Here is an 18,867-nt window from a genome sequence, read left to right as displayed (position 1 = left end):
TAATAGATCACTCATTCTTATTTAAGAACTGTCCCAACTACTTGGGGTTTACAACATCGAGGTACTTAGCTACTGTAAAGAGAGTATGCAATTGCACATACAGCACACTATTAACAAAATTAGTGCATGGTCATTGGATATAAAGTGGTAAGTCAGATGGGTATTGTAGATATCATCCAACATCTTGGACTTGAAACAACATTCTGTCTATGATATTAAAATAGAAGAATCTTTGCAGAGCATTAACCTATCATTACACAGAGTAAATGACACGGCACTGCAGCCTAATTAGCAGTGTGGTTTGCATCTATAAAAGAGAATTAGCACTACTGTTCCTTTTTTTATTATTAGTTTGTGTTTCCACAAAGGTATGACTTTATCTGTAAGGTTCAGTTCATTTATACTCCTTTACAAAGGATTTAATTATGTTCTTTTAGCTCACTACACTGAGGAAATTGAAAATGGCCACTTCAAAATTAAAAATGTTAGAGAAATTAGTGAGTAGATTACTTACTCTATAACCTTTCTTCTTTCACAGATACAGAATGGAAGCATGCTTAAATAAATAAGGCATAAGATTTTCAGAAGAGAAAATACTAGGCAGGCAAATTATTCATCATCTTCCTTTCCTCTTTCCCACATGTATTCTGCAAGTTTTTTCAGTTTGCTTGGGCAGCAGGAGTTAATAGGAAAGTGTAGCAATATGATAAAATCCCTGACAGTTACATCACTAGAAAACATCAACTTACATCTGAGGAAGGCGATTCCAGAACAATGCCAAATCCCAGGACGTGGTTCTCCGAGGCGGAGGTGTGCTCAGCCGCCTGGAGGGCAGGCTGCTCTGAGGCCACAGCGGTCTTCTTCTCAGTCTCTAACACACTGGGCTTCTGTTTCACAGTAAGAGGTTCAACAGTCTTAGAGGGCACTTTTTTCTTTTTATTTCTCTTGCGTGAGACAGCAGTTCGCTGGGAGCATATAAGGGAAATTGGGGGTTGTTGTCTGTTTTGGGTTCCAACTGTGAACAATAAACACAAATATGGTACAGGCACTTGTTTCCAACTTAGGAAAAACTTAGCACCCATCTATCTGCAGTCTCCACAAGCTGAGACTGCCAGGGGGCTTGCTCACTCAAGGACGAAGCACAGCAGAATAAAATAAAGCACGCTGGACCTGGCTTTACCAAATGTGGGCTCTGGAGCACCTTAAAGTTCTAAAGGCAGAAAAACACCCAAGGGAGAACTCTGCTGCAGATGCTGGTGAATAATTGATTGCACTGCTACTGCTGGGTTCAGTGAAAGAAAAGGATGATGAGCTATGAGAAAACACCTGAGCATCATTTTACAAATCACATGACATTTTTATATCAATGAGAACTCCGAACTTAAGTTGAAGTATAGATGTCCATACTTTTGGGTAAGCCAGTTTCAGGAATGTTCCAATTGTCATTTTGGGTTAAACTGATCAGTTGCTAGCACTGAAACTGACAAAGACTGGATAAGGATCATCATCTGGGTAAGACCGAGCAACTAAGCAAACGAATCAGGCTGGAGTGACCAGTGTGCATGCACCAGGGAGCACGTGGGCAAAGCCTGCTAGTCACTTGTCAGGTCCAGTGACTCCTTCCTCACAAGCCAGTACTGTCCACACATCAACTGTCTCCACAGCACTACACTGCTGGTTCAGACTAGGCTGCTTCTCCACGCCTCAGTTTTATGTGGCTGAAAAGTAGAAATAATATAGTTCTATACAAGTTGAGCAAGTGAGTAAAATCCAGAAAAGGCGAAAAGCACTGAACAAGAACTAAGTACGAATACTGAAAATATACTTAAAGAAATAAGGATGGTAATTATAATTTCCACAGGTGCACTTTGAAAAGTAACGTTTGTTAATATTTATGAATACTCTCATGGAAAGTTTAATAGGAAAATATGGCCTTGTTATTTAAATTTTCATGTGTTAATATGGCTTACTAGATGTGACCATAGGGTATGCTTGCCTTTTTACATTAACACACCTATAAATATGTTAAATGAAAATTGAAGCTCTTTAACTGCAAATAAATGTAGATTGCAAATAAAGAATAGTCATACTCTAAGCCTGGTATTTTCATCTCCAGGCTGGGAAGAGATTTATAACCGAGTGTTAGAAACGAACTATTACACTTGCACTGCATGTAAACTGAAACGTTTTTCATCACCAGCGCAGGAATTCCCCGAGCTCACTGGGTTCTGAGCTCATCTGGCTGTGCATTAGAATAACCCCAGAGCTTGAAGAAAGCTTCAGCGTTTCAGCCTCACCCCAGATTAATTGAATTGGAATTCCATCCAGGGTTGGTGCCTGGGCACTGAGATTTTTCTGAAGCTCCTCAAGTATTCCCAATGTGCAAGGTGGAGTGCAGAGCTTTTCTCTGTTCTCTCCAAATTTCCACCCAAGGCTGAATATCCCCAAAGTCAAGTGGACGACTGAAGCAACTGTCAAGTCTAAAACACACGCCTCTCCAAGCCTTGCTATTCTAAATTAAAAGTGAAAATGTTTTTGGTTTCAAAAATACAAGGGACTGAGTTTTCTTCTCCTTTGCAAGTCTAGACATAGCTAAAGTTTTCTTGCATCCAGATCTTATCCCTTGATCCTACTTCTTGTCTTCTTAAAAATAAAACTTTCGAAATATATATAAGTTAAATTGAACCTTAAAGGCAATAAAACCTAGCCACACAACAAATTCTTAAGTTAAAGAAGAGTAACTTATTTAGTTGATCCTTTCTGCCCTCCTACACCTTTGGACTCACCACTGCCCTAATCTGCAAAGGTTCAGAACAGAAAACATTGCAACAAAGTGGCATTTACTTAAAAGTTTCTAAAGCAGCTTTTATAGTTGCCATTTCAGTAGTAAAGAGCTTAAGTAACAAAATAAATCAGTACAATTGCCTATGCATATTTTCCTAGGTGCTAACAAATTCTTCCTCTGAAAACAGAATCTGTACACGGGGAAGTAACTTTTCTTTCTGAGTTCCTTATTTAGGAGATGTTAGCCTTTCCAGCCGGTTAGTAGGAACACAGGTTATCATGGTAGAACAAGGTGAGGTAAATGCTTACTGACCTGACCAAAATGCTTTCCCCCCCTTGCGATCAAACCAAATTCAGCACATAAAATTAGATGTTGCTTTTCAGAGAGCCTTTTGTTCACCTTACTTTCATGTGATCTTGGCGACTAAGATGTCTTAAGTATTTAGCTTTTTAATATCAAAAGCACATCACTAATATTAAAATTTTACTAGAAGTCACTAAAAGGCATCACGTACAATTCCTGAACGCTGACCTTTGTGAATACCTTTACAAGGGAAGGATGGGAATGCTAGTCATATATGACTGTGCTGCTTTAGGCCAAGGTTGAGAAGCACTTTTCCCTGACAAGAGGAAAGGCTTAGTAAAATGATTGTTTATTTTCTGTACCTGTGACAAAAAAGTTCTTTCCTCCTCTAATTGTGAGGATTAGAAAACAGAGCCACTGTCATGAAGATCTAGACTTCCAGCCTTCTAGGAAATGCCCAGTGGTCTTTAGGACAGTACTCACAAAATAGCTTGCACTCGTGTCATGCTTCACAGAGCTCATTTACTACCTCCTTCTCTTTTGAAAACAACCTTGAGAGCGAGATATTAATACTCCAGTAACAAAGGAGAAATCTGAGGCTCAGAGAAGTGGCTCAGGTAAAGGAGGAAAAACTGAACTCTGACCCCAAACTACAAATTCACTGCTCTTCTTTATTCATCTTGTCTAACAGGAGTGAGGACAAAAAATGGTGTCATGTAAATAAAGAAGACGAAACATGTCTATGAGCTTCTCTGTCCTGAATGCTAGGGAGAAAGGTCACCAGCAGAGAGTGAGGGCCAGCACCTCCTGTCAGCCTGTGCGCTTCACCACTGGAGCCCAGGATTCCTAAAGGGCTCCTCCACACCTGCGTGGCTTCCCTGCTGCCATGCCAGCCCCAACAGCAGGAGTGGGGTTGTCAAGGTGCAGGCAGCCCCAAACTGAGCATCAGAGATGAGGCAGCCTCATTTTCTTTCCTGATCAGAATGGAACCTCTTTGTCAATTCACATCTGGAAAATGAGCTGAAGAACTTTGCCCACCTTCCTGTTTAACTGTTTAAAAAATACAATGAACTGACATTTGTAAGGTGTTAGGAGATCAGGGGGTGAGGTATACAGAGCACATGTACATAAGTAGAGGAGGAGGAGTACTAACAATAAAAAATCCAATAGATTTGCTAAAGGGAAAATGGGTTGAAGAAAAAGCTGAGAAAACAGACCCTTGAAAAATCACAGCAAGACAGCACAGAGGGAAGAACTCAATAATAAAAGCACTCTAAACATCCCAACTTTAGATGTCAGATATGCATTAAGAATCAGAGAGCTGGATCTGAGGTGTAATCTTTGTACCTGCTTGAATTTGCATTAATTTCCGCATGGTCTTGAGTTCTTGGAGAATGGCCTGCAATGTTGATTGGCAGTTACAGGTACAGCAGTTTGATCCAGCTGACGAATTCAACACTGGAAGTTCTCCTAAGCATGAAAGAAAAGAATGACACACTCCATACAACACCAAAATTATAAAGAGGAAAAAAAGATACCTTGACAGGACTCAAAGCCTGTGCAATCATTATGAGACTGTGCCTAAGGAAAATGTACCCAATATTTTTCACAAATTTGCGCATCTGACTTTATCTAATTATCTAGGTTTCTGAATTTATTACAAGGTGTGTGTACTTCACAGGGTGGTGGAGCCTGCAGGAAAGTTCACAAACAATGCACCACCACAGCAGGCCTTCCTATTGTCACACCAGTTCATCTCAGATAACAATAGCTGAAAAATGCACTGGAAACACGCTCACGCTATTTTGCACAAAAAAACTAGCTCTGAGAACAGCCTTACCAAACAAACAAACAAAAAACCGGCAACTGCATGTGTTACAAGAGTTTGTAGTAAGAATTAAATGTGTCTAACTATGAAAAAAATAGTCTTAGTATTTAGCATGTTATCACAAAAATTAAGAACTGTCAACACACTAAAACTTTCAAGGCGCTCTCTGAGTGCGGTGTGTGTGGGGTGGGGAAGAGTGGGGGGACGGTATGGGAGGGTACATTTGATCTTGATGGGTTAGAGGGTGTTGATGCACTGGCTTTTCTCCAGCTTAATGAAGGCAATCCTCCTCTATCTTTTTTTCCATTCCCAATTCTTACAGTTCCATCATTTTAGTCTTTTTTCACTGTTTAAGTTCAACATATTTTCTTTAAAATAACTATCCTATTCTTTTTCCCTTATAATAAGCAAACAAACATCTTCCTACTGTCCTTAGGATGAAAGGGAACATTTGGAAAACCACGCTCTCAGTGGCGCCCCCTCTAGCACCAGTACCCAACCCCACTCCCATAAAATGGGCCGTATAAGTGAGTCACTGCTATCACTTAGGTTTTTCCATAGGTGGAAGAGGTAAGGTAATGTTTTGGTCCAATTACATCTTCTATTTTATATTACACATAATTTAAATCCTATAATATTCATTAGTTGTGGATGCTATAGAAAAATTCACCACAGCAAAATCATGGAATACTTAGATAACAATGTTTGGAGTAGCATAATTATTTATGTTCAAAATTGTAGCAAACTGAGGTGTTATAACACCTAAAAATTGCAAATAATTTCAGTGAAATACCAGTCAGTTATATACGATAAATTTCTCTTGAAAAGATGAAACAAACACAAAAGAGATCTATTTTCAAATGAATACCAGGGAATTTATGTTAGTAGCTTTCAACACAACATTTTCCTACAAAGTCAATGCACCTTCCTTGTTGTGTACTGGGAAAGAGAACTCTGTTCACCCAAAACTTACTGCTGTGGGGTTTACTAACTCCACCCATACCTGAGGGCAGCTTATTTCTCGTCGAGCTTCTTCCATGGCCAAAGAATCAGGGGGTCCTTGTCGACCATTCCTAATCACTATTCTAAGTACTGTCTTTATTCTTTTTAGAGGACAAAACCAACTCCTTTCAGCTTGTTATAAATCATTTTCTAATTTGAAAGAGAACTGACTTTTTATTTTTATGGAGGAGTCTTTCAAGAGCCATCTCCCTGCAAGCTGGAAGCAGGCCAACCTATGAATCTGATGTTGACATATGAAAGAAAGAGAAGATGCTGGTACACCTCTTTGGGTCCCTCGGGTCTCATCAACGGTGTCCCAGGATGGCTTTTCACGCATCTGAACTGGTTACTGCAAATTGTGTTTAAAAAATAATAATCAAAACAATTCTCTTAATCTTGAAGGATAACAAATGGGAAAAATCCTTTACTTTTCAAGAAAACTGAAAATGAATTTTTACCTCTTTCTTGTGGGAACTATAGGTCTGCACATCTATACATAATTTATAGGACAAGTAACATCCAAAGTCACTGGAGGAAAGTTAACATGACTGGAAAAAAATCATCCATTTTTCCCATAAGCTTTGGAAAAAAAACTCCCATTTGATTTTTTTTCTAAACAATTAGAAATTTCAATTAAGGAAATTTTACTTTAAAGGAATACATTTCAACCCTAATGAAGCAAGTTATAAAATATGGAGCATTTGGTTCAGTAGCTGGGATGTGAGGTTAAAACAGGGACTAGGGTGCTAGGTTATCTATCAGTCCTCCCTTTCACTACAACTCTTCTGATGATGAAGAAAAGCAACGGTGTAAGCAAGGGGATGTACTACTAATACACCACATGACCAGGAATCTTCTTTTAATGACAAAGGGGAGGGCGCTCTTTCTGCCCTAGTGTTCAGTCTTTCGTGACAAAACCTGCACACCAGCGAACGGCAGCTACAACTTCCTAAAGGGCTAAAATCTCAGAGAATCATTATTTCTACTATAGAACCCCAGTCTTTCCTGAGTCTTAAGTCTCATATTTTATATTCTGCAACTTTTCCTTCCATGTCTTCCCTGTCTCTTAAAATAACTCAAGTAAGGCAGGTGATTAAGGTAGGGCTTAATGTACAGCATTAGTGTCATTTTCTGATAACACTGATGAGAAAAATAAATCAATTCCCAGCCAAGGCCACTGCCTGTTTGGACTTGGCACATTCCCCCCACGCTTGCGTGGGTTTCCTCCCACACCCCAAAGGTGTGCACCTGAAGTCCACTGCTGTGTTGCTGTTGTCCTGATCTGAGTGAGTACGGGTGCGAGTGGCCCTGGGACGGAAGGGCATCCTGTCCAGGGCGGGTCCACGCCTTGTACCCTAAGCTGCTGAGAGAGGCTCCGGACACCCGTGATGCTGAATTGGAATCAGCGAGTTGGAAAAGGATTCTCTTACTTATTTTTATTCACCTTTCTTAAATGTATAGATAGCTCACATTTGCTTCAATGTGTAATATTACAAGTGTTTTGGGTCTTTATTTACAAGTTTGGTGATGCTTTTGTGACCAGAAATAGGCCGCAGGAACAATTGGTCCATGGTAAAATTGGTTTCATTATATATCATTTTGCTTGAAGTCACAGTTTCCAAAGACCTACCTGACAATGTTAAGCAAGGACTCACTGAACACAATGAACATTTAGGAATAAAACAACACTCGGACAACCCCCCGTAAGAGCATTCTAAATGCCTGATAACGACCATACCGTTGGAGCTCCCAGCAGTGTGGGGCTGACTCTGGAAGGCTCTAGCGCGGGGGCCAGACTGCCCTGAGAGCTGCCCGCTCTGGGCTGGGAACTCATTCCACGCACCCCGAGAAGGGTGGAGGCTCTGTGGGGCCTCAGCAGAGTTCAAACGCTGGGGCCAGATGGAGTCCAAATCCTGGGGTTCTTCTTTTAATTTTTCGCCTTCCTTGCCAACACGCTGATAGATCCTCCCAGTGCTATCATTCAGTAACCTTCTCATTCCTGTGATTTGTTTTTTAATTTCCATGCTTTCACCTCCTAATGGGAACAGGGCCAAAGAGAGCACTGTAAATTAGCAAAAGAAAAAACAATCCACTACCAGAAGATACCACCACCCCTTCTCTGGAAATGGCAAAGATTACTGATTCCAGGTGCAAGCTTCTGGATACTAAGTAGTCCATAAAAATTAAAGGCAAGGAAACTGGCTGTGGTCTAAAGGATCCAATTATATTCCTGGTGCATCTCAGCTTAATCTCTTTCTGGCCAAACTCTTTTACGGAAAAAAAAAAGAGTTTTTCTGAGTGAGTTTCATCTGGGACATACTTTAAATTCCCTCCTTGGGAGTGCTTTCTGGGTGAGGGTGTCATAAGAAAACAGGCTGAGGCAGAAGATGGAGGATGGGGTTCGAGACTGAAGCCCTGCTTGGAGCTGCTCCAGCTGACAGCTATAGCAGTGAAGCCTGGGGGGTGGCTTGCCCACCTGCTCCAGTCGGTGCGGATATCAGCACGAACGGGTGGCACAGGCTGGCATGCAGGGCTTTTTGAGGACTAGCAGTGCACTCCAGTACGACGCAGTCAGTGGAGGCATCACCGCCAGAGGTGAGCATAGACAGGAGCATAGAAACATCAGGGGCAAGGGAGGAAGGTCTTGTCTTTCTCAGACCAGCTCACAAGGGAGGTGCCTCTGGGACTGTGACTCAGCCCAGTGGCATCCAGGGGTCCCTGGCTGCACAAGCACCAGAAGGGGAAGTGCAGTCTCCCACTGCCACCCTGCTCCATCCTCCTGACCGCCTCACCCTGGCCCTGTCAGGACCAAACCCACTGGCGCTTCCACTTGGTAACCACGTGCAAAAGAGAACAGGTTGTTTCAAAGACTACCTCACCTATGCATTGACTTTTTAAAAAATAGTGGTAAAACCCGCATCATATCAAATTTTCCATCTTAAGCATTTTTGAGTACACAGGTCAGTATTGCATATATTCACATTGTTGTTCAACTCCAGAAGTTTTACACTGAACTTTTTATTTTAAGATTCTTTTTCCCTCAGGGGATTTTTTTTTAAACTAAGGTATCTCCCTACTGCACCGGGGGTACTTAGTAAATACCTAAAGATGTACCTAAAGATGACTGTCAAATTATACAAATATAAAATATTTTCTAGCAATAAGACCAATAAAAGATGCCGATATTAGGAGCTATTTCAAACATAACACCTTCTTAAACTGTGCGTCAACCAGTATCTTCACAAAGGTTAAGAAAAGTGGATTTCCCCCCTCTAATCTGGTTGTTAAAATAAAAGTATTATGCCAAGGTATGTATACACACTCATGCAATCACTCTATTAATTGCCTGAAATTTAAACTATGAGAAAAAACAAAAGCCCCACAGAAAGTATCTATTAAGAAAAACAGCTCCTGCAAACAAATCCAGCATGTTTAACATAATGATGTTTTAATGCACTTATTATCATGTGAGCCAGATTTCTCCATAGAACTGGTAACTGCACAACAAATTTAGGTATTTTGTGTTGTCTAGTTAGATATTTAGTTAGTTAATATATAAATACATTACTGACTGTAAGGAAACTTTTATAGATTGTTTTGAAATCAGTATCTTCCATTTTTTTTAAGATTTTATTTATTTATTTTTTTAGAGAGGGAAGAAGAAAGAGAGAGAGAGAGAAACATCAATGTGTGGTTGCTGGGGACCATGGCCTGCAACCCAGGCATGTGCCCTGACTGGGAATCGAACCTGTGACCCTTTGGTTTGCAGCCTTTGCTCAATCCACTGAGCTATGCCAGCCAGGGAGTATCTTCCATTTTTAAAATGGCAATAAAATACTAACTCTGCCTTTAATGCCTAACATGGGTGAATACAGATATGACAGATTTCCAAATTTACAATACTGTTATGCATTGCTATATGCTTGAGAGGAGAAATATTTTAATTTGTAATAGAACCATTATTACATCAAGCAACCTGTGAAAATTACAATATAGAAAACAATGGATCATCTTCCAGATTCTAACAGAATGACCAAGCACAATTTCACTGATGCAGCCAGGAGAATTTACCACCTCCCCAAGATGTCTAGAACAGGGTGTGTCTGGAGGAGCTCCCAAAGGAACTCTGGAAGATAAATCTACAGGCGAATGTGGTGCTAGTTTCAGCACCAAACACATACTTTCCTGGCTAGTTAACAGTACAATTCGGGCAAGAAGAAACTTCTTTCCTGTGGAGATCTCGTCCTTGATCTCCATCAGAAAAGTCGTGCATCTGTCAAAAGCTGTGGCTCACCAATCTGCGCTGGCACGGGCTGGTGGCTGCCACACCCCGCCCTCCTGGCTCCCTGGCAAGAGCTGCGCCGCAAGGCCACATTCTGCCTGGCTGAGTCAATGCCAGGGTGCTTCTCCATAGGAACCCGGGCACATCTCTGCCAAAGGGATACTCTCTTCTCAGAGGTTCCACCTCTGCCCTGGAGACTGAGTGCTATGATGAAGTGCTGCCTTTGGCGGCAGGGAGGAGAAGGCTTCTGGTCCAGGGTTCTGGACCTTTCTAAGTGCAAACCTGCTTTGTCAGGACCTTAGTCTCCTAGTGCCAGAAGTCATATCTCTGAAAATCAGGACTGAAAATTCAACTTGAATTTTGCATGCTTTGTACTTTCATGTGTAAGACCAGAATCCTGGGCTGCAGGTTGGGTGCAGGAAAGAAAGGAAAAGCGGAAAGGGAAATTCTGGTTGTCAGCTGCCCCTGTGATGTTTAAAAATATTTCTTCCAAAGTCAAAACAAAAACCCAACAACAAATGGGGACCTGGGGGACGACGGAGGGGGAAGGAGTGCTGTGGGGAGGACAGCAGAGGCCAGGGCACACCTGGCTGCACTCAGCAGGGAGCCTGCAGCCCACCTGACCACGGGGACATTTCAAAGGACAGAAAACAGAGAACTGCACCAGCCAGTGAGAGGAAAGTGAAGGGACTGTAGGGAAGGGTGAAGGAGGGCAGACTGAGGGGACAGCTTCTTGGAGGAGACAGGCTGGGCGACCCTATAGGACAACGGGACGTGTATGAATGAATGGTCCCTGGGGTAACTGAACTGTCCTCCCTTGAGTCAAAGAAGCAGGGAGCCGCCCTGAAAACACTGCTTATGGGGACAGGTCCTAGAGCCCAATGACACATGCAGGTGACAATGGACTCTGGCAGAGTGAGGGGGAATGAGTCTTTACACATTTTGGACACATGGAACAGAGGGTCAGCAAGGAGACATGAAGACTGAAAGTAGGGAGGGCCAAAAATGCCGAGTCAACACACTTCGCCTGGGATGGAGTAGGCGCTGACCACAGGTGAGTAGGTGAGCCTGCGGAAGTTCAGTCCCCAGATACTGGTGTGGGGCACAGACATTCCTGACACCCGGACTCACTTCTTAAATGTGCTAAGTTGTTACCTGATGTGGGGCAAGTCACCTACTCTTCTCAGACTGCAGACCAGACCTGTGCTCTGCACCGAGGGGTGCACAGCAGCCACTGGGGAGGGAGGCGGGGCCTGATGCCTCTGAAAACCACACGTGTCCTTTTCAAAAGAAGTGGGCTTATTGTGTCTTCACTACGGAGCCCAAGGCATGTGTTTGTTTTTTAATGGAGGGAGCCCATGTTCTTTGACTTTAAAAAAATGGTGCAAAGTATAAGAGACTGAGATTTGAAGCATTAGTTACCCCCTGTCTTTCCAATTCTAATTAGTCAGTGTCTTCTCCACAGATAAATGCCAGGAAGAGGAAGCTCTTAGGGGCGATGGGCTATCTAAAGAAGCCTGATTACACAGGGAAATCTGCGCACGTTCTGGTTTCTTTCCAAACCTCTCTATGTCTTCACTTAAACTCAACCCCAAGAGGCAAAGTTTCTTTAGACAAAACAAACGAAAAGAAGTCTTACTAAAATGGATCTATGCTATGTGTCTCCCTCCAGGTAAAATAATCTTAACTGTTTAGTAACTAAGTTCCTTGGACAAGGTCTAAAAAAGACTGTAGGCTGAATTCTCCCTTCACTGAATTTCAAGACTCGACCAGATCACTTTCCTTCACACAAAGAATTTACATAGTACACACGGAGTCTTGCAACCAAGAAGTCATCACACAGGTTCTCCCCTCACTTGGCCAGGAGAGAAGGATGGCCTACACAGAACATGACTGATTATTTACGGTCTGGGATTACAGAAGAAAAAGACGGCAGTGTACAAACAGCGAGAGGTTGTACATGAAGATCATATGTCCATCTATGTATGTCTTCTTACGAAGGCTCATGAAGAACAAATGAAGTGGTGCTGATGGACAGCAGATATTCCACAAACCTTGAATTAATGAAAGAAATGGCTGATTAGACCAAATGAATCCAGTAGAATTAAATGTAACACTAAGGTCATAAACCAACATTATCTTAATAGAATGAAGTTAAAGAAATACCAGAAATAAATATTTCAACAAACAATTATCAAGTGCCTTCTGATTTCTGGTCAAGATGGAGGCATAGGTAGACATGCTTCACCTCCTTACACAACCATGAGAAAGATCCCAACTAACCTCAAAACAAAAAACACCCAGAACTGCCAGAAAATCAAACTGTATGGAAGTTTGGTTTTAAATCTGACAACCAAGGATTTAAAGAAGCCATATTCATCCAGATGGGTAGGAGATGGGGAGCTGGGACAGAGAGGACAGTGTTTTAGTGGTGGCGAGGTGGCGGTGGCTGGAGGAATGGGCAATCTCACATTCACATGTGGTGGATAAGAGTCAGGAGGGATACCTGGGGAGTGAGCGATCCCAGCCCCAGGGCAGACTACACAGCCCAGAGTTCCCGTGCCAGGAAGACGATGCCTCATAACTTTTGGCTGTAAAAACCAGTGCAGGTTGGAGTAGTGGAAGAAACTGCTGGTCTCCCAGGAGAGTCTATTTAAAGGGCCTGCATGGTCCTAGAATGTATGCAAACACACCCACTCTGGGATCCAGCACCAGGGCAACAGCCAGAGGGGTGACAGTCACATATGGAAAGTGGGTGAAGTGACTAGAAATGGGAAAACTGCCAGGCAAGCTTCTAGCAGCCAGGCAGTGGCACTGTCTCCTCTCTGACCCCTCCCCCAATACAGTGCCACAAAGCAGTGAAGTCCCACCCTGGCAGTTACCTAAGGCTCTGCCCTGTACAACTGAGCAGGTGCACTGGACACAGAGTCAAAGCACCTCTACCTAATATACAGAAACACAGGGAGGCTGCCAAATTGAGGAACAAAGCAATATGGCCCAAATGAAAGAACAGAACAACACCCCCCCCCCAAAAGAACTAAATGAAATGGAGATAGCCAAAGTATCAGATACAGAGTTCAAAACACTGGTGGTCAGGATATTCAGATAATTCATTAAGGATGGCAAAAACATGAGGGAAGAAATGAAGGTTACACTAAGAGTAATAAAGATAAATCCACAGGGAACCAACAGTGAAGGGAAGGAAGCTGGGGTTCAAATCAATAATTTGGAACATAATGAAGAAATACACAGTAAACCAGAACAGAATGAAGAAATAAGAATTTTTAAAAATGAGGAGAGAATAAGAAGACTCTGGGACATCTCCAAAAGTGCCAACATCTCAATCATAGAGGTGCCAGAAGGAGAGGAGGAAGAGCAAGAAACTGAGAACTACTTGAAAAAGTAATTAAAGAAAACTTCCCTAATTTGGCAAAGGAAATAGACATACAAGTCCAGGAGGCACAGGCAGTCCCAAACAAGCTGGACCCAAAGAGGGATGCACCAAGACACATCATAATTAAAATGCCAACGGTTAAAGACAAAGAGAGAATCTTAAAAGCAGCAAAAGAAAAGAATTACCTCCAAAGGAATTCCCATAAGACTGATTTATCAAAACAAACCTTACAGGCAAGAAGGGACTGGAAAAAAAGTATTCAAAGTGATGAAAAGCAAAGACCTAAAATCTAGATTATTCTATCCAGCAAAGTTATTATTTAGAATTGAAGGGCAGATAAAGTGCTTCCCAGATAAGGTAAAGGAGTTCATCATCACCAAACCCTTATTATATGAAATGTTAAAGGGACTTATTTAAGAAAAAGATAAAAACTATTAACATTAAAATGACAATAAACTCACAACTATCAACAACTGAATCTAAAAAACAAAAACAAACTTAGAAAACAACTAGAACAGGAACAAAATCATAAATATGGAGATCATTCTTAGGGTTATCAGTGGGGAGGGGGAATCAAGAGAATGGGGGAAAAGATACAGGGAATAGAAGTGTAAATGGTAGGTACAAAATAGATAGGGGGTGGTGCTAAGAATAGTATAGGAAATGGAGAAGCTGAAGAACTTATATGCAGGACCCATGGACATGAACTAAGGGGGGGTACTGCTGGAGGTAAGGGAAGGATCAGGCAGAGGGGGGCAAAGGGGAAAAAACTGGGACAACTGTACCAGCATAATCAATAAAATGTACTTTTACAAAAAGCACCTCCTAGGCCCCAGAGATATAAAGATCATCTGGTCTAAATTAAAAGACACCCCCCTCCAAATCTCTTATCATCTTTTACCCAAATCCCTTTATATTAATTCTGAAAAATGGTCCTGATTTTTCCCACTCTAGTGATCCTTACCTCTTTTAACTGGTGCCCCAGAACTCCAGTGAGCAAACTGCCCTACTAGCTTCAGATGGCCCTGCTTCCTTGCTAGAGCTAATAGGCCTTCCCCGAGGAGGCTGCCCTCCCCAGAAGCCCCCTGGGTGAAAGTTATTCACCTCCTATTCCCACGGGGCTGGCAAGGGTGGCTCCCCAAAATGTCGCTCTTTCCACCTCAGGAAGCCCACAGTTGTCTAAGTTGATGCCACAAGGCTGGACCACCTCTCACCCTTCTTCCTGAATAGCAGTTCTGCATGGTGGGAATTCCTAAGGGAAGTGACAGGTGATGAAGTTGAAACTTATAGGCAGGTCATCCCATTAAGGGCCTTATCTGGCAGGCTAAGGAAGAGTAATTTCACCCTGGAGATACTGGGTTATTACTCTGGGTCATTTTAAATTCATTATCTCTTTTAATATAAGGATAGTAAATAATCACATCTATTCTTTAGAATAACAATTCTGGCAAAACTATGGTGAAAATGGTATGGGAAAGAAAACCAGCTAGACTATTATTGTTTAAGGCTGTGATAACAATGGTCTGCATCAGGATTTGGAGGGTGGGACTAGAGAAAGAAACTTAAATTTCATCGACACAGAATTGGTGATTAACTGTATATGGAGATAGGGTGGGGTCGTGAAGAAGAAGAATCTATTCAAGCTAACTCTAAGGTTTTTAGCTTGGGTAACTGATTGATATTAATACCAGTCAGAAAATTAGGGGAAAAGGTTGCAGGGGAGTGGGGATATGGTGAGCCTAGTTTTGACAAAGAAAATTTAGACGATAAGCAGGCAACTGAAAATACATAAAGCTGATGATGAGACAATCCTCCAGAACTATCCTGTTAGTAGTGGTTGCTGCCATGACCCCAGTAGTAGCCGGTCTCTGGAGAGGCCCCGGGGTTCCTTAATAACTCAGTGGGTGAAGAGACACCTTATGTGGAGATACCAGCTTTCCTATTAATCCACTAGGTAGAGAGCTCGAAACCCCTATTCAACATTAAAAAAGCTGTGACCTTATTTGTTTCCACGCTGGTAAAGAGAGTCAATCGACCCCTCCAGACGTCCTCTCTGTGCCAAGGAGCAGTCACCAGTCAGGACGGAGTCATCTCCATCTCCTTGCTCTCCCTGTCCCCAACATCAAATCGCCCAGGGGTGCCACTCTGGGTAACTCATCTTAACAGAAGGACTGACAGAATCTTAAAGCACTGAGGGACAATTCCTGCACTATATTTGGTATTGCTTGACTTTATTATAGTATCATGTCCAGTTTTGCACTATTTTAAGGAGGCTGCTGAGAACCTTAAGAAGAAAATGAAAAAGTCAACAAAAAGACTAAGGAAACAAGGAAAGAGTAAAGAAAATGGGTTGTTTCACTGAGAAATATATGGCTATTGAATAATTGTCTTCAAGTATATGATGGGTAATTACGGGTAGGACATATCAACAAGGAAAAGCATGGATCAAAACTGTGTCTTCCAGGCAGGAGGCTGGGCAACATATGGTCTTAAAGAGCTGACCCTTCCAGTTCATAAACCATGTAGAAGCATCCAAGAAAATGTGCAGAAGAAGAGATAATAAGAACACTTTTTCTGATTAGGATGATGAAAAAGTCCTGGAAACAGATAGTGGTGATGGCTGCACAACCCTGTGAATATACTTAAAAAAAAAAAGAATGCTTGAAAACTCCTTGCAATTTTCAGGAACAGACACATTAAAATAAACAGAAAAAGTATGAGTGAGAAATACTAACATGACCAGGATTTGTAAGAAATGGTTCAAATATCTCCTCTCAAATACCAGACGTTGGTGTGGAGCCACGTTGTAGAAAACACTGACCTACAGCCTGTCACATGACAGCATGAGAGGAGGAAGGAGACAGGGCCTTCATGCCTGTGTTGCAGCCCTCACCACAAATCTCAACCATGAGTCTCAAAGCAGAGGAATTTGAAGACTCTGTGCTATGAGAGGACCTGAAGTCAGCATGCTGATTCCAAACCCATGCTGACGCATGCACGCCACCAAGGACCCACTGGGCTGCCCTCACCGATAACAGCCATGTTTATGAGGGATGTGGCAAGACTGGGATTCTAACCCAGGAAAAATGGTCTGTAAAGCATTAGTTTGTAGAGGAGAGCAATGGTTTCTAAGTGAGTCTTTTTTTCCAATGCAATCTTAAGTGGAACTCCAGTAAATGAAGAGGAGCACAGTTCTTTATTTTTTAAGATTTCACTTATTTATTTTTAGAGAGAGGGGAAGGGTAGGAGAAAGAAAGGAGAGAAACATCAATGTGTGGCTGCCTCTTGCTCGCCCCATACTGGGGACCTGGCCCGCAACCCAGGCATGTGCCCTGACTGGGAATAGAACCAGCGACTCTTTGCTTTGCAGTCTGGTGCTCAATCCACTGAGCCACACCAGCCAGGGCAGGAGCACAGTTCAGTTCAAGAGAGTATACCAGAACACGCATTCCTTATCAGTGCCTACACCACGCTGCAGAATTCTAAGAGTGCTACACAACACAGTCTGAAAGTCTAAATGTCACTGAGAAGGAGAGCGGCCAAACAGTGGCTGTGGAGTCATTAGTTGGTTGGATCAAATACTACGATGAGGAGCACCTACACTACAAATTCATTGCCATGTGTTTGAGGACAACATTAAATGCAAAGTTACAGGTAGAGAATAATTAAGCAGCCCAATGTACACATGGCATTGTCATTTGAAGGACAACCATATTCCTTTCAAATCTATTTAGATAACATCCTGTTCATTCATTCAGTCAAGTAACTACTTATTATAGTACTACTAAATATGAGATACCACACGACAAATATATATGAATGAATGAAACAGTTTCTCCCTTTCAGGGCTTTGCAATCTAACATGGAAGACAAATGAAGCACAAACAATTCTAAGAATTCAATGCCTCTCTTTGAATGCATGGGCAGGCTTACCCAGCGTGGGCCACCTGCTGCCAGGGCAGGAGGCTGGACCTCTTTACTCAAGCTGAGAATGTGGAGCCAGGCCAGGACAAGTACTAGGACAGAATGCTGGAGATCTTAGCTGGAAAATAGGCCTTCAAAGCGAAAAGGGCTAAAAAAGCTTAAGACAGGTATTAAGGGCCAAAGGAGCAGAGAAATTTCAGGAAACGAGTCAAGGACAGGCAGTTGAAACGGGCTGTCAAGCTGCTTCTCAAATGTGCTCCTCAAAGAATATCAACAGACAAAGAGGAATACACACCCATGAGAAGTTTGGGGGCAACGTCCTAAGCGGGGAACAAGGAACAACTTTCTTTGATATCTTTGTTTTATCTTAAAAAATAAATGCAAATACTATACTCCACTCTCCACTCATGGAGCTGTGTAGATTCCTGTAGCCCATGGAAGAACATGGGGCACCACAGTCACATACCTGCCAATCAAAGATGCCCTGGCCTGAGGAGGGGGGGCTCGGCCACCGCAGAGAGCAAAGGGCTGCTGCTTTTAAGCCAGGCTTTTAAACACCCTCAGCTACGCTTTCAAGGAATACCTTTGTAGTGCCCATGGCAGAACAGGCAAAACCAAGAGGGTATATGATAAATGCCTTGGACAGTGCATAAATTATAAGTGTTCCAGGAATGAAGGAGAAAAAGAGAGCATTTAAACTGGGAGGATGAGAGCTGGCTTCAGGATGTTGGTGAGATTTGAGCTGGTCAATCAAAGATGGTCAGCATTTCCTTGGACGCTTCTGGAAAAGAGATAATAGCACTGAGCCAAGCTTGAGGGCAGAGGAAAACAAAGAGGGTGATGGTGAATCAGCTCAGTTAAAGTTAAGGCATTGAATAGGCAAAGTCAAAGAGAGAAGGACCTTGATTTTTTACTTTATCCTGGAAATGCCAGGAAATCAGTGAAGGTTTTTCATAAGAGAATGGTATGACAAAGCTAGAATTACCCAAACCAATTCAGTTTATCTACTTATTTCTCCTCCAAATGTTCTTCCTTGGACAACTAACTTTCATTTTATAATAAACATAACATGGGTGCCCTACCAAATGTTCCCTTTTTAAATACTCACCAGAGGACATGTTTTTATTGATTCTACAGAGAGGAAAGGTAGTGGAGGAGAATCGATGTGAGAGAGAAATATCAATCAGGTGCCTCCCACACGGGCCCAGAACACGCAATGTCATATGTGCCCTCACTGGGAATAGAACCCACAACCTTTTTCACTGTATGGGATGTCGTTCCCACCAACTGAGCCACCCAGCCAGGGCCCAATGTTCCTTTGATGTGTAAATGCAGTCTTAACTAAATGA

The 18,867-nt window shown here is 42.3% G+C and overlaps 1 protein-coding gene across 12 annotated transcripts in view; it reads right to left on the bottom strand.

The window, feature by feature from the left end:
• The window catches only part of BEND7 (BEN domain containing 7), an 86,816-nt gene that overhangs the window by 50,166 nt on the left and 17,783 nt on the right, over window positions 1–18,867 (bottom strand). For 11 of the 12 annotated variants that reach the window (XR_004902915.1, XR_004902918.1, XM_036024783.1 and 8 more), the window contains 3 exons: window positions 7,657–7,953; window positions 4,436–4,558; window positions 750–1,015 (listed from right to left, as the gene is read on the bottom strand). Coding sequence is in view for 10 of the 12 variants with exons in the window: in XM_036024783.1 (XP_035880676.1) it covers window positions 750–1,015; window positions 4,436–4,558; window positions 7,657–7,953 (686 nt within the window). In the remaining 2 variants the exon portion in view is untranslated. The remainder of the gene's footprint in view (window positions 1–749; window positions 1,016–4,435; window positions 4,559–7,656; window positions 7,954–18,867) is intronic. The other variant, XM_036024763.1, reaches the window with a different exon arrangement.

Source organism: Phyllostomus discolor, chromosome 1, assembly GCF_004126475.2.
Source record: "Phyllostomus discolor isolate MPI-MPIP mPhyDis1 chromosome 1, mPhyDis1.pri.v3, whole genome shotgun sequence".
In the NCBI taxonomy this organism is placed as follows: Eukaryota; Metazoa; Chordata; class Mammalia; order Chiroptera; family Phyllostomidae; genus Phyllostomus; species Phyllostomus discolor.
Note: the sequence above shows the minus strand (reverse complement) of the source record. Positions and strands in the feature narration are given on the sequence as shown.